Source organism: Clavelina lepadiformis, chromosome 2, assembly GCF_947623445.1.
Source record: "Clavelina lepadiformis chromosome 2, kaClaLepa1.1, whole genome shotgun sequence".
NCBI classification, from domain to species: Eukaryota; Metazoa; Chordata; class Ascidiacea; order Aplousobranchia; family Clavelinidae; genus Clavelina; species Clavelina lepadiformis.
This window is the reverse complement of record NC_135241.1, coordinates 8926010-8953022: the sequence shown is the minus strand read 5'-3', so window position 1 is coordinate 8953022 and position 27013 is coordinate 8926010. Positions and strand designations below refer to the sequence as shown.

The 27013-nt window shown below is 34.9% G+C and overlaps 1 protein-coding gene and 1 long non-coding RNA gene across 7 annotated transcripts; one reads left to right on the top strand and one right to left on the bottom strand.

Annotated features, from left to right (window-relative positions):
- Window positions 1–688: 688 nt before the first annotated feature.
- On the bottom strand, window positions 689–19782 carry LOC143445411 (gamma-tubulin complex component 3 homolog). 5 transcript variants are annotated; one of them, XM_076944494.1, is made up of 20 exons: window positions 19166–19779; window positions 13841–13936; window positions 10780–10890; window positions 10339–10475; window positions 10128–10260; window positions 9849–9998; window positions 9557–9633; window positions 9254–9361; window positions 8928–9053; window positions 8359–8551; window positions 7664–7830; window positions 7282–7504; window positions 7000–7183; window positions 6490–6694; window positions 6263–6410; window positions 6051–6130; window positions 2506–2636; window positions 2051–2192; window positions 1800–1919; window positions 689–1527 (listed from the first exon to the last, which is right to left on the bottom strand). In XM_076944494.1, the coding sequence occupies exons 2-20, from the start codon at window positions 13905–13907 to the stop codon at window positions 1375–1377; spliced, it is 2655 nt and encodes an 884-aa protein (XP_076800609.1). In that variant the 5' UTR covers window positions 13908–13936; window positions 19166–19779; the 3' UTR covers window positions 689–1374. The 5 variants fall into 5 exon arrangements, with proteins under 5 accessions (XP_076800609.1, XP_076800608.1, XP_076800610.1 ...); XM_076944493.1 differs by having other exon boundaries at window positions 19178–19779; XM_076944495.1 differs by lacking the exon at window positions 13841–13936 and having other exon boundaries at window positions 19178–19782.
- A 1313-nt stretch (window positions 19783–21095) lies between these two features.
- LOC143447370 (uncharacterized) lies at window positions 21096–25449 on the top strand. 2 transcript variants are annotated; one of them, XR_013114084.1, is made up of 4 exons: window positions 21096–21177; window positions 21760–22132; window positions 22346–22617; window positions 22734–25449. It is a non-coding gene; the product is annotated as an uncharacterized LOC143447370 (long non-coding RNA). The 2 variants fall into 2 exon arrangements; XR_013114083.1 differs by having other exon boundaries at window positions 22731–25449.
- Window positions 25450–27013: the final 1564 nt, after the last annotated feature.

Below are 27013 nucleotides of genomic sequence, written 5' to 3'. Positions count from 1 at the left end.
ATAAAAACAGATGGTGGGCCGCAATCGGCCCATTGGCTGTAGTTTGGACACCCCTATTATAAACTGTGAAAAATAGACTAGCTTTAAAAGTTTAAGGATACGATTTTACGGTGAAGCAGTGGCACTAACGGCCAACAATACCTACATGAAAATGGTGGCACCAAAGTATCGATAGTGGGTAGTGCTAATAACGAGAACGTAAACTAAGACATTGAAATACTGAAAGAGAACCAAATTGAATATCTACGATTTGCCTTGAGCAGCCATGGCCAACCGAAATGTTTACGAGGCCAAAAATGACGTCACTGCTTCAATGAGAGCCGCACATTAAACAACTAACTAAATGACACATGACTGAGTTCAAAACAAAGTTTAATGAAGAAAAGAATTTCTATTATACATCGAAGCAGATTAAAGATAGTGTGACACTTGAGCATTTTGTTTTCAGTTGTATTTTTGTTTACGTATTCAATTTCGTGAGTGTTTGCCCTTTCAACGCTTCCGTAGTTTACTGTTATCAGACTGACCTAGCCTACCATCATTAACTGACACCTTAACTTTCCAAAATATCATTTTAGAGACATCTCAAAGAGCGACCACTAAAATCCCATTAGGCCTACACTGCATAACTACGATCTCTACTGTTGACCATCAGCTTCAGGTTATCAGGAAAACAATAGCACTATAATTGAAAAAAATCTAAAAAACTTTATTAGAAGGAAGTACTTTGGCGAAGATGAGCATGGCGCCAAAACAAGGTAGGTGACAACTAAAACAAATTTGTCAATGAAACCAAACTTTTGCCCGTCCAACAAGTACAATTTGCATTCCCAATAGTTCTTTTAATTCTCTCTAAAAATATTTCACCTTTTGCGAAAATATCTGAATATCACAGTAAATGTATTTGTGTTAGCAAAACGTTTCCTAAGTTCAAAATCAAAAAATTTTCCTAACGAACTATTTAAAAAAAATAATAAAAATATAATTAAAAATATTTTTGAGACACATATTTGAGGGATGAAAATACCACGGCTGCTAACTTACAAAAAATTTCTCACACGCAATATTTTCAAATTTTTCATCGCTCGAAACAAAGCAAAATCTATAAACTTATATACTGTAATTATATATGGTGTTTAAAAAACTAGAATACTTTAAGCCTATAACATATCAGTAGCCCACTTTAACTGCGACAAAGTTCTCTGTTTCTTTCTTAAGCTCCACAAAAATAGTTTGGGAAGAAAAATGTGGGTGATTTTCAAAAATAGTTTAATGAGAATTGCATATATACTGAGAATGCAAACTGTAACTGTTGCGGCCACCATGTAATCCACTGATAGAAAAGGTAATTTTTAACTACTCGTTGCTTAAGGATCACCGTCCAGTCTTCCTGCTTCCAGACTGAGAATATCTTGAAGCACTATCTTTAGAGCAATAATGCTCATTGAAATCCAACCTCCAACTTAAATTACGCAAGTTGGCGTCACTTTCTTTTCCAAGTTGACGTAAAAACTTCACCACCATGTCCTGCGTCATTTAGTGTGTTAAAAGAAGGAAAATAAACACGTGATTCTTACATGAATTTATGACTTTATTTATAGTGACCCAATTTATTAACATGTAATAGTTGCCTGTGTTGCTTATGAGGTTTGAAAAATACAAAATTAAATTTGATTTTTAATATGTACTTTTCAATATATAGGTAGAAACCAGTACCTTAATGGGATCTGATAATGTCATTTACACGCGTTTTCCGGTTAAATGCAACAAAAGACATAACAGTTAGTTAAATACTGTACCTGATAAGCACATGCGCACACTCTAAGTCGAGCGCGCATTCCAGGAATAGTTGTTTTACGAAACTCTCGTCTTCTTTTTATTTCTTCCTCCTCCTTTTCAGCATCCATTCCCAATACACCCTGATAAAGAAAATAGAACTGAAAATAGAACACCCACTGTTACACCCAGGTTATTTGGGTTTCGTAAATCGCCACTATGTATCAAATTTTTTCAGAGCTTGAATTAAAAGATCGACGTGAGACAAACTTACCTTATTTTCAGAATCTTTTAAACGAGCATCATATTTTTCCCGAGCTTCCATTTCAAATGTTGATTGCTGGTAAATGTCTTTCTGTAGTAGTTCAAACTTAACAATTTGGTCATATATTGATCTCAACTGCATAAGAAGATTGCTGAAAAACAAAAATTAGTCACGTTGTGGTATGATATTGCAACCAGAATATTTATCCTTGAACTAAAGGCAGTTGTTGTCCAACTTCAACCCATTGATGATTCTTCATCACTCTAGCCCAGGTTATACCGAGTTTGTCTGCCCACACTTTCTGCGAGTTGTGTTAGTTTTCTTTTACTATTTTGTTAAGCGGTTTTGCTCAAATTAGAAACCGTTCACAAAGAACCATGCACTGGTAATGAAAGATGATTGCATATTAATATATATACTTGAATGAACTGTTGCTTAAAGATAACAAAGTTTGCTGTGCTTACCTAGATGATTCATCTAACAGGCATCTCTTCATCAGGCATTCTAAAAAAGCATGATGTGCAGCAATTACTTCATCGAAATCTTTTGCTGCTTTCAGTTTGCTTTGAAAATCAGCCCAAGAACATTCCAAAACCTATAACAAAGCAATAGTAAACAATTTAAACAGTGTAAAAAATTTCCAGCTCTTTAAATATATCACAATCTAATGCATTGTAACAATGCTTTGATATTAAGCTCCACTTAATACTAGCACCGATAATTTAATCAATGCAAAATGTTACACCTTCTTTAGTTTAAGATGGTATAAAGCAGGGGTGTCCAGCCCGTGGGAATGTTCTGAGTGGCCCGCGCGGTATTTTTCGAAATCACTTATATTACACTGGTCTACACAAAATTTCAGGTTTGGGTTTTGACAACTCATTTTAGCTAATTTTGGGGCGCTGAATCCGAAAATGAACTCAGATTTTTTCTATCACATCACGTTTTTGAGATATGAAATATCCCTAATTTTTGAAAAAAATCAATTTTTGCCCCCCCTCTGTTGTCAAAACAAGGAATTCTGATGCAATAAACACTGTTTTACCTGCAATAATCTAGCTTTAATTAGCAAACAAGCATTCTATATTATATTCACACAAATTTGCGTTGTCTTTATTAAAATTTCATGTTTTGGAATAAAAAATAGGCATACAAAAGAGCAACCATAATAACATCAAACGCTACATTATGCTGACGAACCTGTCGATAGGACAGTGACAAGGTATTATCTGAATTATAGCCTACAGTTCACACAATATGCACATAGACAACGGAGTGCAGAAATTCTGAAGACACACACAGAAATAGCAAAGTGCCAAAATAAAGATTGACTCAAAGGGACTTGGGCAGGGCGAGTTCAGAAACAGTCAACAAAAGAGCTTTCATAAAATATGAACTCTTCACTTATAAGCTTAAAAATGCTCTTTTGAGGGACTTTCTTTTATGAGCAGCATCTGGAATTTCTCTTTTCAAACTCCAGCAATAGTCGGCCATCATATGACAATCCCACCGACCTTGATAACGTTCCTCCATAATTTTAATATCCTGGTGGAAACGTTCACCCTGTTCTTCACTAACTTTCCCAAGGTTTTCTGGAAACTCATCCGCAAGGCTCTTCAAGTAGTGAACTTTGATGCTCATCCTGCATCCCAAATCTTCAAAACTAAGCAGTAGCTCCCTTAAGAGATCTTTATAATTTTCTGCTTTTCTGTTTCCCAAAAAATTTCTCACAACAGCACCGAAAGCATTCCAAGCTCTAGCCTCGAATGGCAACATTGATTTTACAAAATTTTCATCCTTTAACAATTGCCTGATTTGTGGTCCATTGAAAATCCCAGCTCTTTTTTTCTCTTCACTGAGACCAGGAAAAGCATAACATATATACTTAAAACACTCTCCTTCATGATCCAAAGCTTTTACATATTGTTTCATGAGACCAAGTTTGATGTGAAGAGGAGGCAAGAGGATCTTTTTGATATCAACTAACTGATCACAAATGATATTTTTGTCTCCAGGTGTCAAGGTAAGCCTTGGAGGCCACTCTTCTTTCTTCCAGTGCTGATCCTTGGCCCTGCTGTCCCAGTAGCATAGGAAACATGGGTATTTGGTGTAGCCACTTTGTTGCCCCAGCAAAAAGTTCACCATTTTTAAATCTACACAGATGAGCCAACTATGCTCATGGTACTTGAACTTTTCAAGAACGGTTTTGATGTTCTGATACTCTTCTTTCATTGTCACCGAATGTCCTATAGGAATAGAACCGTACACGTTACCATTGTGAAGTAGAACACACTTCAAACTTCGTTTGGAGCTATCAATGAAAAGTCTCCATTCGTCTGCATCATACTGTGGTAATCCCATTTCTAGAAGAAGCCTTTCTATATTGTTGCAATAAACGAAATCATTGTGGGAAGCAAAATATGGAAGCAGTTCTTCTTCTCGTTTGCGAAAAAATGTCACGCTTGTACCAGCTTTGAGAAGTTTCCTTTCCTGTAGCCTTGATGCCAATAACTCCGCCGATTGCTTAGGCAAATACAAATCTCTCACTAAATCATTTAATTCCATCTGATTAAACTGGGAAGGCTTGTCTGACAGATCCTCGGGTGCTGGTTGAAAAATTTCACTTTCTCCTTCACTAAACGATGCTTCTGAAGAAGAAATAGCCTCTTCGTGTAGTTCTGGAAGTGATATAAATACTGGCAGTGGCTTTTCATCACTGTGAGGAACTGGCCGCAATGCCGAATCCAGATTTGGATATTTCAAACGATGTTTACTCTTTTTGTTATACCCTTTCACACTAACAAGACAAAAATAACAATCGTCAACATGATTTCGTTGCTCTCGCCAAATCATGGGTATTCCAAATTTCATTTGTGAACCTTTTCCTTGCGACCAACTTCTCAGACATTCAACGCAGGTCTTGCACGCTTTATGAGGAGCCCAGCTTTTGTCCTGGTCCCCTAACTTGACTTTAAAGTAAGCAAGATATGCCCTTTTTACAAACGTGGTAATATTGCATTGTTGAGACTTCAACATGAAGCATCCACAAATGTAACAAAATATATCCGGATCATTACAACATTTTACTGTACATTTACTGGACATTTTACTGTAAAAAGGGTAAAATTGGTCAATTTCATAAAATAATGACACCGATAGAAAGAAAACTTGATGTGATAGAGAAAATCTGAGTTCATTTTCGGATTCAGCGCCCCAAAATTAGCTACAATCAGTTGTCAAAACCCAAACCTGAAAAAAAAAGTTGAAATTTGTAGACCAATTATCAACTGAATCGCCTACGTAATTTATGGCAAACTTACATTCCGAGAAATTGGCATTTATTTTTTGTTTACTAATTTCTGACAGCCATATGGAAAACTCGCTTCCCATTGCTACATCGTCCATCTCACCGAATATTGCCAAATTTGTAAGAGAAAAACAGTGCTGAACTTCACATTAAAATGTAGACGTGTAGTAAAAACTTTGTTGACTTTACTATATCTTGGTATGTTTATTGTTCTTATAATTGTAAAAGAGGATAATTCGTATTTCTAAGATTGGAATCTTGGTGCGTGGGTTTTAATTAGAAATTAGCAGTAAACACTCAAGTGGCTCGCGCAATCATTGGTAAATCGCATGTGGCCCTTCGGCCAAAAAGGTTGGACACCCCTGGTATAAAGTGTTACTCGGTTTCTTTGTTGATTTTTTTGCATTAAATAAAAAACCAAAATTTAGGTCAAAAAGTTTATGCAAAGAACGTTATCGAATGAAACTCTCTCTTTCTCTGTTATCCATACAACTTATTCATAGTTGAAATAAGATGCATTGTATTGGTTTTTAATGAAGACATTTTTGTGGTGAAAGTAAGCCGGAACGCCGTTCCAGTAAAAAGTACGGCAAAAGAGTATTTTGCAACATAATTATTGTTTAACAACCGAATGCTGTGTTTTTAGATTTTTGATAATAATGTAGTATTATAGTGATGAAATGAAGGTAATAATAAACTTACTTCAAAGGCAATGTAATACTGCATTTGATGAACAAAATGAACCATTTCAGCAGCTAATACATGGCCATTGTGCAAAACACCTGTTAATGCAAGAGCAATTGAAATTTTATTCTCTTTTTCAAGAAATTTAAAATAATGAAAATATATTGTAATGTGCAGTAATTACTAATAGCGCGAGAAAACTTATTTTGAGTAGCTTTGATTAAATTTACTTTGCAAATGTGGTAAAACTGGAGCAAGTCTCCTGCTTTGTTCCATCATTCCAGTCCATATCAAAGCAAGGTTGTACTCCATTCGCTTTGCTCTCCATAAGAATATGAAGATCCGAAGGTATACCAACATTACATCAGGTGTGATCAACTAAGTATATTGAAACAAATGACTAAATTCTGGTGAGCAGGTTTTATTTAGCAGATGATGAAAATAAAAATATACTTACAGTATTTAAGGGTGGATCCAAATGATAATCAAGACTGAAAACATCCCAACCAAAATCACCAGGATTTATTTCCAACAGACGAAAATCTAATCGTGTTAGCACATCAGCATCTTCAAACTGTGCATTGGATGCTCTAACAGCAGCTTCCACTGGTCCACTTAAATTATGACGATACAAGAGGTTTGCTGGCTTGCTTAGTTCTTCCCTATGAAAACAGTAAAAATAAGAAACCAGGTCCTTCATGCCAACAGAACTTTTTCACACATGCAAGTTACATGATGTTTTCGCTTCACAAAAAAAGGCAGATGAAAAACAAGGTGGTAAAATACATATTTTAGAATTTAGATTATAACATGCTAATTCAAAAAAGAAAAGGTAGCCGATAAACATAACACATTTGAGATTATTACTAGATGCCTTTCAACATTTTTCTATTGGGGTAGATCTGAAATAATACAAAAGAAGTATAAAAGTCATGCCTGGGTGTACTTTTGAAGTTAATTAACTTACTGCAAAAGATCCAATAAATGTCGAATGAAGTCACCCTGGCCAAGAAGAAGGAATTTGCGCAAAGCATGAAGGTGCGTCAACATTTTAAACCGATCTCTTAACACATTTAATAGGTGGGCTCCAGTGGCAGTGTGTGCCCGTCTGACGCGTACTTGAAGATCTGCAGCAAAGTCAAGACCATACCCTGCAAAAGAATTATCATAACTTTCGGTGCACTTCACGTATAGATAAAAGAAGAACAAAAATCAGCATTAATGAAACGAACACCCAAAAGATATTTACCATCTTCATTTACTGCACTATCTGTAGACATTTGCAGGCGATCTTGTAGAAGTTTGGTTCTGTCTTGACAAACCAATCGAAGAAAATTTATTGATTTTCCAACCAAAAGTATTTTTTCAGCTTGTTCCATTTTGATAAAAGATGGAATCATGGACTGTCTTATTCGATACTTGTCATACCATAGACGTTCATTTCTCACAGTAAGATCAGCAGCAACAAAAAACTGAAGCAAAGTGAATCATGAAAACTGGTTGAAACCTCAAAAACGGACAACAAAATTTAATACTCACTTGGGTGGTATACGTTGCACACCATTCATAAAAAATAAGCAAAGAAACTACGTCCTATTTCAGGAAATTTAATACTAATAGCCCAAAAATACCTCATGAAATGGATCATATAATTCACCATCACAAATCCATTTGTCAATGATGTGAAATATTGGTTGGGAAACTATGTGCAGAATTCGCCTTGTGATGGCCCTAGAACTTGAATCGCCAGTTTGCATGAATGCATGCACCATGGATGTTAAGGCACCACCTTTTTTGTCTATGATTTTGTAAACTTCATAATTATTAGCTGTTTGAACAATACAAAAACATATAGCCTACATATAATCAAGGTAAAGTCAAGTTTTTTTTGTTTTAACTCTTTTGTTTTAACACCAGAAGTAAAAACCTGACTTAATTGATGTATCAAGAATTAAAAGAATTGCTTATTTCTGAAAATTGGCGTTGGAAACCAAAGATTTGTTATTAAATTTACGATATCTTGTATCCATCTTTTTTTATCCACAAATGCAAAAATATATCATTATCACATATATATCACAACTTCTAGTCGAGTATTTTTCAATATTATAATGCACAATTATTCTAGTAATAACCTTTTCAGAAATAGTCTAAAAGAGGGAAACAAAGGTACTGCATCAAATACGAAAAAAGTTTTAAAGTATTAAATACAAAGAAATGAAATTGTAAGTGGATTGAAAACTTTTTATTGTTATTAGTATCGTAATTAGAATTGGTAAGATCTCATGACCATTAAAGAAAATCCTTACATCCAATCCATACCCACCTTCGCAATTATCAACTAAAGCAGCAATCCACTTCAACCTTTCATAAGGTTCAAATGTCCACACTGCCAATTTGGGTAGTGTCAATATACAGTTATCCTCAAAACCAGCATCAATCTGTTGAATTTGTGACTGAAGTACTGATAGAAGGCGATAATATTCTGTAAGCTCTTGTTGTAATGCAGCACAAAATGCCTGTAATTTTATAGTAATGCCATCATGGTATTAAGTATATTTGCACTACAACTACTACTACCACTAATTTCAATCATGGGTGATGACTGATGAGTTATACTCATGGAGCCATGGATACCAAAAATATACTGATTATGATACAAATTAATGCTCAGTAGTTCTGTTTAAAAGGGTAAAAATTGGGGAAGACCACAAAAATGCATTAACAATCATGCATGGATGATGGTGAGGAATCATAGACAAGTTAAGGCATGTATACTTTCCACTGTGGACAAATAAATACTTCAACACTAACTAATTTGAACTTCTAAACTCTTTTGTAGGTAGCGCAAGTCAACTTTCACGCAATTCAATGCAACAAAAATTTTTTTCATACCTGGCCAACTAAACCCAAAGCTTTGTCTTTATTGTGAGAGTCGATGTATTTTTTGATGCGGTTGTGCAACCAACCCAACTCACAAAGTCTGTGCACAGCCTGGCGGTCTCTCTTGTCCACTTCAATCTGTGTGATGTTAAAATTTTTATTTACACTTAATCATAGTTCACCATTATCCTGTGTACATTGTAATCTGCTCATGTGCAACACACATGTGTATTATCTATTTTCAACATTTCATTTATTTTTTAATATGCTTTGTAAAATAGACTTTTATCAGAATCCTGTAAAAAATGACACAAATAAGGTAAATTAATGCAACGAACATTATTATCCAAGCAAAATGCATTTTCCCTTGTGCTATGCTTTATGTTCTTGGAAGGTATGCCTTGAAATACATACAACATCTGTCGAACAAGGTTGGCTTCATTCACCTGGACAATAGAGGCATACAACAAGGCTATGACTGAATGTGGATTATGAACTGGACTGAATTATGACAATTGCACAAACACCAAAATGCATAGTTTTAAGATGTTTTACAGTATCTGATACAACTGCATGCACTGAATTATTTTATTAAAAATGCCACCTAAATTTACTTATACAATAATATACAAATGACAAACTTGTTCTTTTGTAAGCAAATGCGCTGATTTTGCATGTTTACTTTTTCTACCATGATCTCCTTCCAGAGTTTGTTGTGCTAAATAAGGAAATTTTAATAGCGTGATATTACAGAACGATTATAGAAAACGCTTCGGTCCTTCAAGAATTTTTAAATCATCATATTAACATATAGCTAAAAATGACTTTTATTACATAGCTTTACCTTCAACATTAAAAAAAATTAAACCTGATTTACATTACACTTACCTGTATGCCAAAAATAGTGTTCCATAAATAATAATCAGCACTTACCTGAAATTCCATTTTTGACTTGAGTAGAGTTTCTAATAGCTGAATATTCAGATGGTGTCAATGACCATCCAAGTCTTGATGATAAGTTGGTAGATCGTGTATCTCCAGGTGTCGATATATTACTTGGCAGCTGTGAAAAGGTCTCCAATCCTGAATAAATACCAATATACTTAGCATACCATACATTTCAAAACTACAATTGTACTATCTGTTAATTTATCAAGTCATTTATATTAATTTAGTATTCAGCTACAGTATAGTAGTCAAATTATTCTATACCTCTTGAGCTTGCAGGAGCAGCAGTTCCAAAGCCACTGCTGGAAATGGTGGAATTTTCACCAATTCTGTTTGACATAACTGGAGTAGATGATGCTGTAAGGCCATGCCGAAAAAGCAGTGAGCCACCAGATATCTAAAGCAACAACAGTATTAATAAAACGCACCTATACACATAGATAAGACGTGTAAAAAGCAACGTTATATGCTTCACCTTTTCTTCTCGCTTGTTAGATAACGAATGAAGTAAATACAGCACAGACCAGCGATTTTGCAGAAAGTCACTCTGCTTCAGTCGGCGGTGTAACATGCCAAGTTTTGCTGCTTCATCAACCTTGTTGGTTTTGGACACTAGTCAACAAAAAATACAGTGAACTAACTACTGTGCAAATTTTAAACATTACTCAATATTAAAAGTTATTCTAAATTTGTATGTTAAACAGGATTTAGTTACCAGTAAATTACTATTGACACATGTGCAATCATTCACAGAAACTCAAACTTCATCGTTTGTCCGTATAAAAATCAAGCAAATTGAATTAACTAGACACAATCAAGCGACTGCACCAGCTACACAGATGGCATAGTCTTTTCTTTAAATGCAACAAAAACGTAGTTTAATATAGAAGCAGACATCCAGTAAATGCAGTCTTACGTTGCAACTTCATTTTCTCCAGCAAGCCATTCTCACTGATGTTGGGGATAGTGTGCTCACCATAGCTTGAAATTAGGTTAAGCGCATATTGTGTAAGTTTTGTTGAACTACCTGAACATACATGATACGAATAATGTTAGATTTACAGTAAAATAACCACTGCCAACAAACAACAACAATACACAAATATTAGTAAACATTTAGGGATGGGCCGATACGAACCCAAACTTGAATAGATTCGCCGAATATCGCCTTTATGGAAGATTTGGGCGAACACGAATACCAACAATGGCGAACCCGAACACAATATTACTTATAAATTTACTGACTTTCGTAAAAAATGATGATCTAGTTTCCAAACAATGCTAAACTAGAGTTAGCAGTACTTACAATGAAGATCGTTTTCCTAACGATTTTGCTTTTTCGATCGTTTTTTAAACACTATTTTTCGAAACAAAGCGATTTTTTTTATAGATTAGGTCATTTTAGAAGCAAGACTTGACAACTTTTGGAGGAAATTTTATTATTTGGTTCTAATACGAATAGATTCGGGATTCGTTCGTGTCGACCTTCATGATATTCGGGTTCGCACGAACCCGAATAATCTTCCTCGCGGCACATCCCTAGTAAACATATAAAATTATAAAAGATTGAATATGCACAAAACTGCAATTATGCACATAATGTTTTAAATTCTCTGAAAAACAATATTTCATAAAATTGTGTGCTAAACCTGCCAATGCTAAGCATTAATAAAACCAATGCAAAAGTTGTCATTAGGAGTTTAAATCATTGCTCAACTTTAGCATGCTAATTTTACATAAAGATATATTCCTATTTTAGGAGCCATCTGGTCCATAATTTTTATAAATTTCGGATGATTTGTCCTTGTTGTTTGCTGTTTTAAATCACTGACACATGTCATATAAATGAAATCATTTCTTGATAAACAATAAGTTAACTTTATTATAAACATTTTATTGTAACGCCACAAGAGCACCAAATTGATAAATCATGAGCTTAGACCTTTCCTTAATTGACAATGATAGGTTTTTGATAGTTGATACCACACCAAAACAATAGTTAGTAATATAACATGCAGGAACAAGAGACAGCTCAAAAGTGGATAAACTCTATGGAGCATTATTATACATTGGCTGCTAATCTTGTGTAAAATGTAATAATCTGGTACTGGTAGTATGTGACAAATGTCACCTTAAATACCTGCCGGATCTAGCTGATTTTTTCGCCTCATAGTTTACAATTATTACAACTTTTTTCTGTAACATAATATTACCGGTATTTAGTTTTCAGAGATTTCATTCATAATCTGGCAAAATTTAAATGTTAACTGTTAACTTTAAGTAATGTCTATTTCAATAACCAAATATATACTGTATATCACAGACACTATAATCAAATCATATTTTATAGAAAACTGTTGAGTAAGATATATAACATTTGTATGGCCATTAGTGCTATTACTTGTCAAGCTTAATCCCATGACATGATGTCCAAAAAATATTCAGTTTAGGACAGTGGTTCCCAAACAAATTTTGAGTTGGCTCCCTATATTAAGGTTTGAAAATATCGCCAAAACCCTAATCAAAGGAAATCAAAAAAAAATCATTTAATCAAAATAAGCAATTTTAAAGTAATAAATTTCATGTTTTAAAATTATGAACCTGCTTGCAGTTTTACCGTTTTGCACAATTGTCACTCAATAAAATATGCATTGAGATTGTGACATAAAACACTTCTGGAAATAGATTCCAATAAGCCTGCCACTAAACTGATTGCTTTCCAGAAGAAACTAAAATTTGTAGACCAGTTTTGTGCGGATTCTGGCAACATGCTGCGACGCACCGCTTGGAAACAACTGGTTTAAGAAAATTTTCTCATGTGGTAATGACTACCATTTCCATGTTTTGATAACATTTTTCTTGGTTCCCCGGGATAAATATATGAATTTCAGAAATTACATTATAACTAGGGCAACCAAAAGTCAATATGGTCAATTTTTTTTACCTGCTCAGAATGCTATGAAACAAGCACAAAACAAATTTCAGCTTTGTACGACGTGTGGTATAGAAGTTATTAGGTCAGATAAAGTCAAAATGTTATGTTAGGTCAAAATACGGTCAAATTGTTTCGTTAGGTCTTTTTTTTAGGTCAAAATCTATTAAACTTGTAATTTTGTAACCATTTTGTAATATTATTCTTCCGTTTTTCTCTTTTCTTGTACCGCAAACAATTCCAGTCCCACAAATTTTACTTAGAACCAAAGACACAAAGAGAGGGAAGGCTTTTCAGCGCATTTGGTGACGTCACGATGTGACGGCATTGCATTTGAAACTGCAAGTTGTCAATCTTAATACGCAGAAACGAAAAAAAAGTCAACACTAGAAAAGCATTTTGTCATTTTTAAATGCAGCTTTAGATTAGAAAGTTGCTGTAGACAGTGTAGAGACTATCAGTATAGCGTTTTTCAAAATGAGGTCAAAATTTAGACGTTTTAGGTCAAAATAAGGTCAAAATGTAAACTTTTTAGGTCAAAATAAGGTCAAAATGTAAACTTTTTAGGTCAAAATGAGGTCAAAATTTTCAAATTTTAAGGTCAAAATTGAAAATTTTTAGGTCAAAAAACTGGTTGCCCTAATTATAACTTTAGTCTATCCGCTGCACAATATCTGGATACAAATTTTGGTAACCTTGAAAAATAGATTTACAACAAATAAAACTGCGGTAAACTTTACCAGAAGCAGTGGTATGCATCCACCAATCAAAAAAAGGGATTTCTGGTAGAAATTTAAAGTCCAAAATTAAACTTTAGGAAATGATTTTCACCACATTAAGGAAGCATAAAAACAGAACTTTCGTGAATGGAAAAAAATCTTCAAAACCTGTGCCGAAGAATTATGCAAGCGGATTTGAACTGCATATATGACAACCAGTTTCCACTTTCTAAAAACACTTGACTTCCTAATCAAGTAATCACCAGAATGGTATGTATAATTTAATTTATTAATATATATATAATGTAAAACTATCTCTCTTGTACCTTTGTTTTGTACTCCAAGTGCACTCTCACACAACTTTCCAATTAACACTTCCGGAGGATGATTCATCTTTAACCATCAGTTTGTCAATTTTTTTGCTATAATATAATATGTTTGTGTATACAAAGGCACATGCAGACCCAGAACTAGGCTACAATTAAGCTACTAGTGATACTATTTTTGTGTCTGGTGATTCTGTAAATTTCCTACAAGACAAAATTACAAATACCTGAATACGTACAAATTACAAAAAAAAGCTGACTCTTTCAAAGTACACATTTGCTCATAATGGGAAGGCCACACAAATACTGTCAGAGCTCGTTAATACGGACCATTTTGTTTCGTCATACAATGTCAGTTAAGGTTATTAAATAATCGGAATTTTGAAAACTGGTTATCACCAAGCTTTATTTTCAAAAATCAGTATTAACCCTTTTTTCCCCTTAATTATTTCTTATTTAATTGGCTAATTTTTATCACAGCTTGCAAAGTTGCAATGCTGTACTGTGGCTGTAGGTCTATTGTATTTGGCGCTCAAACCTATAGGGTCCAGCGGGAACATGTCACAATGGTCATTGTCAGAACGTTGAAAACACACTATAATGCAATTTTAAAATGAAAAATGCCAGTCAGTGTCACAAAACGGTTTGAAAAAAAACAAAAGATAATTTTAACGATTGCTTAAAAAGAAAAATATGTTTTACGGGCATAGTTTATGTAAACTAGCTCATCAGCGCTTACTCAGCATTTTGTATAACAATCTCAATGCTGCTTTCATTGTTCGTAGATAACACTGGGGAACAATTTTGAAAAAAAAAATTTGTTGACTTTGATTTTGCACTTGATTTAGGCTAATTTCGGTGTGCTGAATTGAAAAATGCCGCCAGTTTTCTTCTATCACATCAAGTTTTTGCTCTACAGCATACATCCAATATATGCAACTTTTCACGACTTTAGCCGTATTGATTTTCCATGCGTAATAGGAATGCACAGGCTAGACATATTGTAAGTTATATACAAGAAGGGTCAACTGAATTATTTAGCAAGAAAGGCACAGGCATCGATTTAGGTCGATGCTTTTTCCCCCATTTTTGGTTGGAGGATGCAATCATCCAACGAAACTAGATAAGAATGGTAAAATTGAAGTTAGTTGCTTTCCACTTTCAACCATGTATGTACTCGTACTTTCCAGGAAAACAGACAAGCAATAAAATAATATCTGATCCTATCCCTGCAGAGTGATGAGTGGTGGTTCCAGGTTCATAAAATTTCACACTATTGTGCAATTTTTCATCAGTAACTGTCAAATGCCTTGAAAAGATGACAACTCCGTTACACCACACGTTTAAAAAGCTTGTCAACACAAAACACAAAACACGCTCAAAACACGTTTTGCCTCGCTTTTTAGGTTATAGTTTCATAAAAGCGTGGAATGTTTATTTCGAAAAGGAGCGAAGGTATTGTACTTTCGTTCGAGAGAAAGTGCGTTTTTACCATACTTTCGAAGTGACAGTAGCTTTGTGTTACTGGAAGAGTTGGGAATTCCGATCTACAACTCAATTGAATGGCGAATGTTCATTGACAGCTCAAAGTGGAGCTTAAAGTGTGTTCTTCTCCATAATGGCAATTTATACGGTGCAGTACTAATTGCACAATCAGTTAGTCTTCGTGAAGAATACGGAAACATAAAAAAAGTCATTGAATTGTTGCAATATCACAAGCACAATTGGATCATATGTGTTGACCTTAAAATGGTATGTTTTCTTCTTGGTCAGCAACACGGATACACAAAGTACCCCTGCTATTTGTGTATGTGGGACAGCAGAGCTTGAGAGCAGCACTGGGTGGAGAAGAACTGGCCTCCGAGATCTGACCTTTAACCTGGTGATCCCAATATTCTACATGAGCCCCTTGTTGACAGAGAGAAAATTATTTTCCCACCTCTGCATATAAAGCTCAGCCTAATGAAGCAATTCGTTAAAGCATTGTCAACTGAAAGCAACTGTTTCAATTATCTGGTTTGGGCTTTTCCTGGCTTGTCAATACAAAAAATTAAGGCTGGTGTATTTGATGGTCCACAAATTCGGCAACTCATCAACGTTTCAGTGGTTCAATGTCAGAATTGGAAGAAAATGCCTGGTTATCATTAAAAAACCTTGTCAAGGGATTTCTTGGGAATACACAGGCAGAGAATTATATCGAAATTGTTCAGAAGCTATTGGAAAGCTACAATAAACTCGACTGCAACATGAGCATCAAGATGCATTTTTTGCATAGCCATCTTGCTAATTTCCCGGAAAACCTTGGTGCGGTCAGCAATGAGCAAGGAGAAAGATTCCACCAAGATCTGAAGGTGATGGAGGAAAGATATCAACGAAGATGGGACTTACATATGCTGGCGGACTATTGCTGGAGTATTAAGCGAGACTGCCCACAGCTTGAACATGTCAGGAAAAGCTGCAAGTGTAAATTTTTGGCCTAAAACTCGCACTTTTTTGTTGTCCTGTAGAAGCAATATCCGTTTTAAGGAACGAAATAGAGCTGTACAAATGTTTATTTGAAAACCATTGAATTACTTTCGGTTGCTTGTAGTTCTTAAAACCTTTTATACAATAAACGCAGATGTCTTAAATGTTGTACTTTTTTGTGGGTTATGAGACAAAGTGGTGGGTGCCTAGCTCAAAATCGTGACGTGATAGAGAAAAACTGATGTCAATTTTGGATTCAGCGCCCAAAAGTTAGTTAAAAACAATTGTTAGATCAAAGTCAACAAAAATTGTGTTCCCTTGTGTAATTAATTAATCGGATATTTTTTCGTGATCGACGACAAACCCATAACAACTTGCATTCACAATCATTATTGTTCGCTCCACACTTTGCAATCCGGTACATCAGATGTATTTTATTGATTTAGCACTTCTTTTTCATAACTTCTGTGTCGGAGTCGGACAGCGGAATTTCTGGATTAAAGTAGTAAAATGCATGGGAAGAAATCTGTTTCCTGGAGATCTGTGCCAGATAGCGTGGATTCCAGTTGTTCGGATTAATGAGGTCTGGCTGTATTACAGAATACGTACAGGTGCAGTATATAAATAAATTTACAATTTTATTTTTGCACTTATAGTGGTGAAAAGTGTTTTAGGAGTGAAAAAGAAACAAACAATGAACCAAATCACATGCCATTGGCGAAACAACTCGATTGCGACAGATAATGCCATTTGGAGTGATGATTTATGGAATCTATTACTCTGATCTTAAAGAGCAAAAGGACAGAAAAGAGGAACTGTCTAGAACACTCGTCCCAAACGTGTGGTTGCGGGTGCAGTTTTAAAAGTGAAAGGCGCGACAACCTTTGTCAGAACCAATGTAATGCCGAAAGATAAAACGAAAAAGACAGGATCTCGTTTTATGATTTCCTATTAAGGAAATTAAAGCATATGCCACAAAGCAGTTATTTGATGCATCACTTATAACATCGCTTTCATTTGTATGCATGACCTCGGGGTTTTAGAAAAATTGTTTTGTCTTGAAAGAATACATCGGCGAAAATGAAGATAAGATTTTCCTGCATAATAGATTTGGTTGTATGTATGACAACTAGGCTATCTGATCTCTTATAGCATGGCTTTTTCCTTCGTTTTTGCGTCTTTACAAAGAAAAAGCTTGACATAAGTTGACATTATTAGTTGTAACTGGCAAAATTACTGATGATGTATTTAAAACGAAATGAATGCACAAAATCAGCTAAAACCGTTACACAAGATCAACTATGCCTTGAACATCGTTTAATAAACAAGTGAACTAATTGTAGAGTTAATCTCCAAACTATACTTCCATTAAAAAAATTTCCTCAAAAAACTTGATAAATTCACGGTGATGAAGCCCTCTTGCTTTTATGTAGTTGATAGTTTTACCACTGGCTTCACTACATGATCAAGGTGCAAAACAGATTTGAACAGAGCCTCCTGATGGATAACGCAGTGCAAAAAAGTAATATCCAGCTCGGGGTTTTCTTCTTCCTGAAGTCTTTTCAGCAACCTTATGTTTTTCCTGTTAAATTTGACGATCAATCCGTGGCGACATTTACAAGTTTGCTCCAAGTTAATTTCAGCTGACGATGATACCAGACACTTCCATCGTGTTTTCAACTTCAGCGATTCCATCGCCAAAAATTCTTTCACTATCTCAAAATTGTCTATCATCTCCTTGACAAAAATCAAGAGCTGGGTGGTGTCTTTTCTGTTTGCCCCGCGGGCCGTAGTTTGCCCATGTCTGGGTTAAATGGTGTGGCGATGATGATATAACATCTGGCAAAACCAATGTAAGTTATTGCAACGATGTCAGAAACTTGATAAAGTTATATTTTACCACACGCACGGTCTACAACAAGATCAAAAAGGTGAAAACTTCCATTTGAGGCAGTAACTCCCCAAAAAGAAAGTTTTTTGCCAAAAATTTTACTTAAAACAATTAAAGAAATTGCGAAAAATCATTCCTCCCGAAACGGTGCACTCTTTTTCGCCCAAAATGCGAATGCGAAACTTCTTTTTTCGAGAAACAGGTTAACAGCCAAAAACGGAATACTAAAGGAAAAAAAGCTGTGGCAGAGCCAACCCTACAAGGGGACAAGGGAGATATGCCAGAAATTCGGCTTACATTTACACTTCACATAACATATCACCTCGCGTCACTCACTCACGCAGTAACATGGTTATTCTCTTTCCACACTGCATACTTCTTCTTACGAAACACTTGTAATTATTCAGCCAACGTCAAAGACCGATATAACGTTAGAACTTAACAACACAACATAACGTTTATCATCATAAAACAGTAGAAAAATACCTTTCAAAAAGGAGGCCAGCAGAACGCATGTTGCTCAAACCTTATTGGTCGAGTACACTAGTGTTAAAATTTTGAAAATCACTTTCACAAAATGCGAAAAATTGCAACAATTTTTAGCAAAAAGGTGACGTTATTATTGAACCATTGTTGATTTCTACAGCGAGTATCAAGTTTTTCAAACCAACAGACAAGATACTTGCGCTTGAGACATGCATGACAACGCTAGTGAACGCAGTGCCGGTGAACACACAAAATATTTATGCAGAATTTTTTTTTTCTTCCACCAACAGTTTGTGTTCAATAAACAACAAAAAATCCAGATTTTTTTCAAAAAATTTAAGGTAACCATGCAAGCATCAAGGTCGCATTAATTATTATTTATCTTTATACTCAGTTTTGCATAAACGCATTCTGTGGTGTATTTTCATTTGATTTAAAGATTAAACAAGTCAAACTGTACATATAACTATGTAACTGCTCACCTAAGTACTCACTTTCATTGTGTCTGAGCATTTCTGCGCATCACACTAGTGATTTTTGGTTGTTTGGCACATCCAAGGCCAAGGTCGTGCTGAAACTGAAAACAGCCATATTCTTTATGTCTGACACTGTGCGTGTATGCCAAACTTTGTTAGTCTGTAGTGTGGCTGAGGCTGAGTGACACAGTGTGTCCACAAAACACAAATAGTTAGTTAGGCTGACAAGCTAGCTAGACAACGATCATATGTTATATAATTAATAACATGGCCCCTAAACTAAGATGCGAAATTGATGGAATACTTACTGTACCAGCAAAAGTACTTAAAAACATCCCTGATAATATTTTATTTATAATATTTCATGTGTTTATAATGTTCTTGTGCACGGGAAAATTCATTGAGTCCCTCAAAACAGCCAAAATGATTCCTATACATAAAAAATGGGGCCCACACCAATACAGTAATCATAAACCAGTAAGTCTCTTACTTCTATTCTTGAAAATTTTGGAGAGCTTAAAGAACACAAGAGTACTTAGTTTTCTAAATAAAAGCAATTTTTTCTTTAAAAACCAATTTGGTTTTTGCAACGGCCACACCACTTGCCATGCAGCCTCTTTTTTATGTACGAAAACCACAGATGCTTTTGAAAAGGCAACTCAGCGATGGGAGTGTTCTTGGACCTTTCCCAAGCATTTGACACAATTAACCATGATCTATCTAGCTCAACTAGCAAAATGGAAAATAGAGTTCCACAAAAATCGCTTTTGGACATTTACATTTCCTCATTTACATAAATGATTTTAAAAATTATCTGACAAAAATGGATGCAGCTATGTTTGCTGATGACACTAAGCTAGTCAAACAAGGCAAAAATATTAATAATTTAGCAAAAGAAGTTGAAGATAAATTGGTTACTGCCCAAAAATGGTTTATTAGCAATAGGCTAACTCTGAATTTGGCAAAAAGCAATTGCATGATCTTTGAAACCAAACCTAGCTATAAATCTGTCACTACTAAACTCTACTTAGAAGGAAAACCCATTCAGCGCGTAAAAACACTAAATTTTTTGGGCTGCATTTGCAAGAAAATCATTCTTCGAAAATTCACATGAACATGCACCCTGCTGCAAAAACTACAAATGAATCTCAGCATAGTCAGAAAAACAAAACCCTAATTAAACGCAAACTATTCCACATATTTTCTTAAGTTTCAATACAGGCCTAGACCATAAGGATACACAAGGCCACTTTTTCATGTTCGTTTGTTACTCGTTAGCATGTGTTTTACTGTGCTATCTATATAACTATAATGGTTAGCATCGTAACTTTGCTCCACACAGTTAATGGCGAAAATAAACACTACAATTATAATAAACACTGTTATAAAACATCGTCATAAACGTATATAAAAATCGATATACAATACGTTTCACCATTAGACCTAACCTTTGCCATTATCCTGCGGTTAAATTTTCATAAATATAATTAATTTTCGTAAGCAAAGTTCACAGCTTCCTGAATGTTTCCACGCGCTTCTATCATAACAAACGCCGCTTGCCCGCTTCTCAAATTCGTCAGCCCTAACAATTCAGGCGTGACGGATCTCAACCAATCACGATAGTGTTCAGTCCGTCTTATAGTAGTCTATCCAAAAACAGAATGTACCGAATCGGCTGAAACCGAAATTAACAAGAACAGTTACAGGGTTTAAGTATTATATGTTTATGGTGTTGTGTGTATGATTTCTATAGGTACGAGCTTCACCCAAAGATATTATATAATTTTTGATATACTGTATTTTATTTATTGTTTGTTCTTCACTGGTCTTTAGTTTGAAACTGCTGTTGGATATAATGTTAAAGACAAAATGCACTAGGACACTAGGTGATGGTCCGGTAGAGTGCGGAGGAGTTTTAGAGTCAACCACTGGTGCCAGACTGTATCGTTGGCAGCTGTGAAGTCCACTAGGATGACCCATCTTTGCACCCCTTCTCACAGTTCTCCTCAATGTCGCCGGTAAGTTTAAGCACCTGTTGTCAGAGGTGGGCAGTTCAGGTGGACGGTAACGGTACTTGGCAAAAAATGTACCGACGGTTCCGGTATTCGGTAGCCTACTATTTTAAAAAAGTAGTTCGGTACTTTGTCGGTACTCGGTATACCGGTTCTATTTGTGTTAAAGATGCTGCTGCAAATGCAATATTTGCCGCTATTATGCCCCCGTTAAAGGTTATTCCAGGTTAGAACATATGTGACGTTACTCGTTTGTAATTTTACTTGTCATTTTTAGGTTGAAAAAGATTAACAGATACCAAAATTGGCATTAAGGATTAATTGACATGTATTTTTGAAAACATAGGCTACTTGTTAAAATTTTGAAATAATCTCGTGAAAAGTAGCCTACCTAGTACCGGGACCGACGGAAAAGTCTTGAAAAAAGTAATTCGGTATTTGTTTTCAAAAGTACCTACGGTACCGGTATCGCTACTGAAAAAATACCGCGGTACAGTAATTCGGTACTATAGTACCGCGGTACTGTGCACCTATGCCTGTTGTACAGTGGAGCGCCCTTGCCTGAAGCCTGTCTGTTGTTTTTCGCAGTTGGGAATCAACTACCTGGCCAAGTCGAGCCAGGAGAAGCCTTTCCAATACCTTGTAAGGCACACACAATAATGAAATGTGCTGGTTGCTCTTGGGATCGTCCTCTACCTTATTAGGCTTTAGTATAGCCACAACAGTGACCATGCGCCCGATATTGGGTGCACGATGAGCAAAACTTACGCACCCAGGCAATGCATTCTGAACCACAATGTATCAAGAACCCTGGTGCAATCTTATCACGACCCTGTGCTTTCCCGCTTTTCAGTTGTTTGATGGCAGTCAAGAGATCTGAAGAAGTAAATGATGTTGATAAGTGACCATAGACCTCAGGTGTGACAGACGTCCGAGGATAAGCATTATAATTTCAACGGAGGTCAGTCTGACTTAGCGAAAACGGACTCTTATAAAACTTGTAAAACAGTAGTTTTCAAGATGCGACTAGCTTAATTATCGTGTGTTAATACATGTGCATAATTTGAAATAATCGCCTTCAGTTGCGAGCATATTTGTAGCCAACTGACAGCTACAAAGTTAGAGAGTTATTCTAGCAGCATGTAAAAACTATAAACTTAGCATCTTTTACCAGGTTATTTTAATGAAGAAACTGTTTGTGCCCTGAACGTATTCACTTTGGTGGCAACACACGACGTTTTTCAATGTAGCTGTTACTGCTAACCTTCTTCTTGTAAACAAGTTTATCTAACAACAATGGCTCATACTCAGAGTAGTTCAGCTTCTGTCGGAGATGACGAAGATGACTTTGCTACAACCTCAGGTCATCTTTGTGGCATTATATGGTGCCACCACGCGGTGACTCTGTCTCATGGACATATCACTTTAAATTGTGTCTGCGCTCATGTAAGTGGTATGCGTGGTATTTGTTCGTTATATTTATGTGTGTGCGTATTTGGTCTTCTTGCAGACGAGATCAACAATACAAGTTGGGTTTTACAGTTGAAATTGTTTACTAGCAGGCTACGCTCGGGACAGCTCGTGTTCACTGGGAAGAATCGCAACCTTCCTTACTCGTAATCACGGAGTCATTCATAACTTTCGGAGCACCACAAGGTCAAATGAGTTTGACGATGAGTCAAAGCACAATTTAGAATTATGAAGTTTCGTGACTTTATATTGTCAAATGAGTTCAAAAAATGAATAATTGTAATCTTTCAATAAATTTTCACAACCAGAAGCATTATCATCTTGTTGAATAATAAAGTTTCGAATATATTCTTCCATCTCATCGAGATATAGAATATCAAGATATGGAATTTCAATCTTAAGCCGAGATATATCTTTAAAGGAAATCAAGCTACATTTGACAAGACTTTATTAAAACTTGAACATATTGAAATGGGGAAAGCTTTCCAACTATACATCAGAATGAAAAACAAAAAACTGTGGAATGTATGGTTACAAAAAAATAATTGTAGATTTGTGAACCAACGTTTGAATCTTTCGTTCGACGAAGTTCAGTTTTATGCTTACCATTGAAAAATTTGCTAAACAATGGCGTTAAAACTGATTCTCAGTCAACCGTAAAAAAGTTGTTCCGCTCAACAACGTATTGGTGATTCAAAGCCGTTCAAATCTGAAATAAGAACCCCGATTGGTGTACCGAGCCGGAAACCGGGACCTGGCCTGATTGGTGCTTTGAAATTTAGTTATAATAAATATTTCTTCTATCCAATTTGGTGTATAACCTTTATCAAATGTTTTCCGCTTGTACTTTGATATTTGAACAGCATCACCAACTTTTTGGTTGCATTGTTTTGATATCACCGTATAAATTAAACTAAACAATTCCTTCATTCTGTTTTTTGCTAGCTTCTACAGGAGACATTTTAGTAGACCTGTGATAACTCCCATGGTACTCATTCACATTTTTCAGGCAACATTTTATGGATTATCATTATAAGTTATTCTTTATGTAATTTCTCAGGATATCCTAAATCAACTTCTAGTATTATCCCTTTTTTGCTTAATCTCGTTAAATCTATTTTATTAATTTCTTCTTTTGACAACCGTTTAAAACCACCTGTTTTTTTAATTTTGACTCATTGCCCAACCATATAATTTGTTTGTGTCTAAGTATGTAATGTATTTTGCTGGTTTATTCAAATCATAATCTTTTAAATATTTGTTATTTGCTTTAGCATATCTATTAGCGATACACAAAGTACTACCTCTCATACCTTTTTCTACAAAACAATATTGGCTAATATCAGACATTAATTCCTAATTGATTTCAGTCATTTTAAGCATTGCATAACATGATAAACTAGGTGCTGTAAAATAATGACAAGGGTCTAATTCATTATATTGATGACCATTTTTTCTAAATTTTTCAAATACATCTGCTAATAACAAGACATTTGGTTTAAGATACAAGTCATGATATTCTCCCATAAAATTTAAATTAAATGTTTCCCATACAATTTGAACGTGTTCATAATCTTCGTCTGCTATATTTTCATTATTTAATTTACTGAAAAATTCTTTTGTTGGGAAATTTGCGTCATTAAATTTGTCAAAAATATCCATGTAATCATAAGAATAAACACTTTTTCTTTTCATTAATGTAGTGTTATTTATTTCCTGCGATATATACTTCATATCATATCCTGTGATGTATACTTTTGTTATATTTTTAACTAAATTCTCTGATGAACTAATCATAAATTGAAAGCTATCAATAAACTTCAAACGTTTCCCTAACAAAAAAGCCATGTATTTTTCCATATTTAGAATTACATTGATATCCTCTCTAAATTTTCCTATTTCTTTCATGATAAAATGTGAATCATAATCCATTAAATTGTTGAAAATTACAAGTATTTTATCAGTCAACTAAAACTCAGATTGCATTTGTTATGTACTGCTCCTCTGTATTTTCCTGTAATATGACAGTGTCCTCTAACTTGTTTATTAGTTTCTTTAAATTTTCTATTACAAATATGACAATTTATTACTACTTTATAGTTTTCTTCATCGTCATCTGTTAAATTCATAGATTGATTGAAATATTCTTTTCTTGACAATATTTAACTTCTTTCAACATAGCTTGAAAAAATTTATAAACAGTATTTTCACCCAAAAGGTGTTCCGCGTCACCCATATACAATTGAATTGGTTTACTGAATTTATCATCATAACAACAAACTAGTTAATAAGAATATCCACAATCGATATGTTTTTGATATTTTTCAGTATAAGAAGACTTTGTATCAGTTGGGGGACAGCTGTTAATCTTTTTAGTTATTGCTTCAAAATCAGCATATTGGCTGTAACAAATGGAACTTGTGGGCCTAATTGTTTGTGAAAGTTTTTAAATCTACCAAAACTTCCTTCTCTACTCATTCGTATAGCTTGCTTTCCGTTAATAGCAATGCAATCGGGTGTACGTTCTTGAAAAATATCCTCAGTACTAAAACACTGCAAACAATATCTACCAAGGTGTTTTCTTTCTTTATGCTTGCATTGATTAAACATGAATCTATTGAAGCCTTTTATCCAAAGATAGTTTTGTTTTCGAACGTCAATTATTATCAATAATAAATCCAGTGTTGTTTCAACCACTTTGTTGGAAACATGCAAAGGATAAGATTCTTTGTTTTCATATCCAAACACATTAATACTTATGTTATTTTGTATTTCATACTCCTAAATACTTGGGGACGCTGAAAATTACTGTGATAGACATTGATAGTGTTTTCATTAAAAAAAACATAATTTAATAAGATAAAAATTTAGTCTAAAAAATTTCAGGTTTTCCTTGTTTATTCATCTAAGTTAATCAGGTTTAAAAACGTATACGTAAATGTTATCTTCAATTGGTTTGCAGAGGCTTGGGTGGCTTTTTCTAATAACATTGTATCATCTCTTGCAAGGTGTTTTCCAACCGATTGACAAATATAAATATGATTTATTGGAAAAAGCTTGTTTCAACTCCCCATGCACCTGACACCTATTGTTTACCACGTCGCACAATTCAACTCCCCATCTACACACTATAAAAGCTCGCGCTTTTATCAGTAACCAGACAAAGAGAGATAGAGATCGCTGATCGAATCTCAGTTGTACTCGGTGAAAATGAACTCTCGCAAAACTTGTAGAACGGCAGTTTTCAAGATACGACTCACTGGTCTTGGGTTAAAACGTGTTCATAATTTCAATTAAACGCCTTCACTTGTAAACATATTCCTTGCGACCTGTAGCTAACTGACAACCACAGGGTTAGAGTATTCTAATAGCACGCAACAATAGAGTCAGATATATAGTTCAATAGTTAAATTAAATAAGACATCCTCACAGTCAAAAGGGTCTCCTCAGGTTTATTTCCAGTTTAATAAATTGTATGCTTCTACCTTTCTGGTTTATTTTTAACGCTTTATTTCCTGTTTATTCAATAAAATCACAATATTATTTCAAATCTGGTAGTATTGTGCAGTGTATTATGTATTTATTTATGCTTGCAATGCATATCAGTTATTTACTAGTAACGCTAGTTGTTGTTAAATAAATATGAGTTGAACGGGTTTTATTGCCACGACCAATCGCACAGCAGTTCAGTCAAACCAACAAAATTAATTTCACATAGCATATAAATTCTAATATTGTCAATGTTTGTATTAGTTTCCACTGAGTAAGCACGAATGTGGTATGCAAGGCGAATTGTCAATTTTACATAGTTTGCCGCAGATAAGCGTTTCATTCAATCAGATGCAGTCTTATCCCTATGTAACCCTAATCAGATCGTTATTTGCTGAGCGACGTTAATCACCATATATCCCTAACCATTTCTTTTATTATTTGCGCTGTTTGGACGTAAAAACAATGCCTGTTGCTGCATTACGGCCGTTTACTGGCGCACCAAATGCGTTCGTGATGATTTATGTATCATTTTGTGATCCGGTACTTCTAAATTTAACATATAACCTATTGCCTTTACTTTCACACTAAATATTAGTAATCTATAAACCGAAACATATTATTTTATGTGATGCTTACAATGCTGTCACATGGGGTTTTACCGCGAGCATACTTGTTTGAAATGCCGGAGGGGGAGATAGTGTGCTAATTTTCATAATTAGCCCTTATTCCTACGGAATTCTTGTGCAGATCTGATGATATTATAATGTTAGTAGTGTCCTATTTTGTGTGTTTAACAACAAGCGCTGTACCATAATTTGGCCGTGTTTGGTATACGCAACACATTCTATTACTTCCGAAATACGTCATTCGTTACCATAGC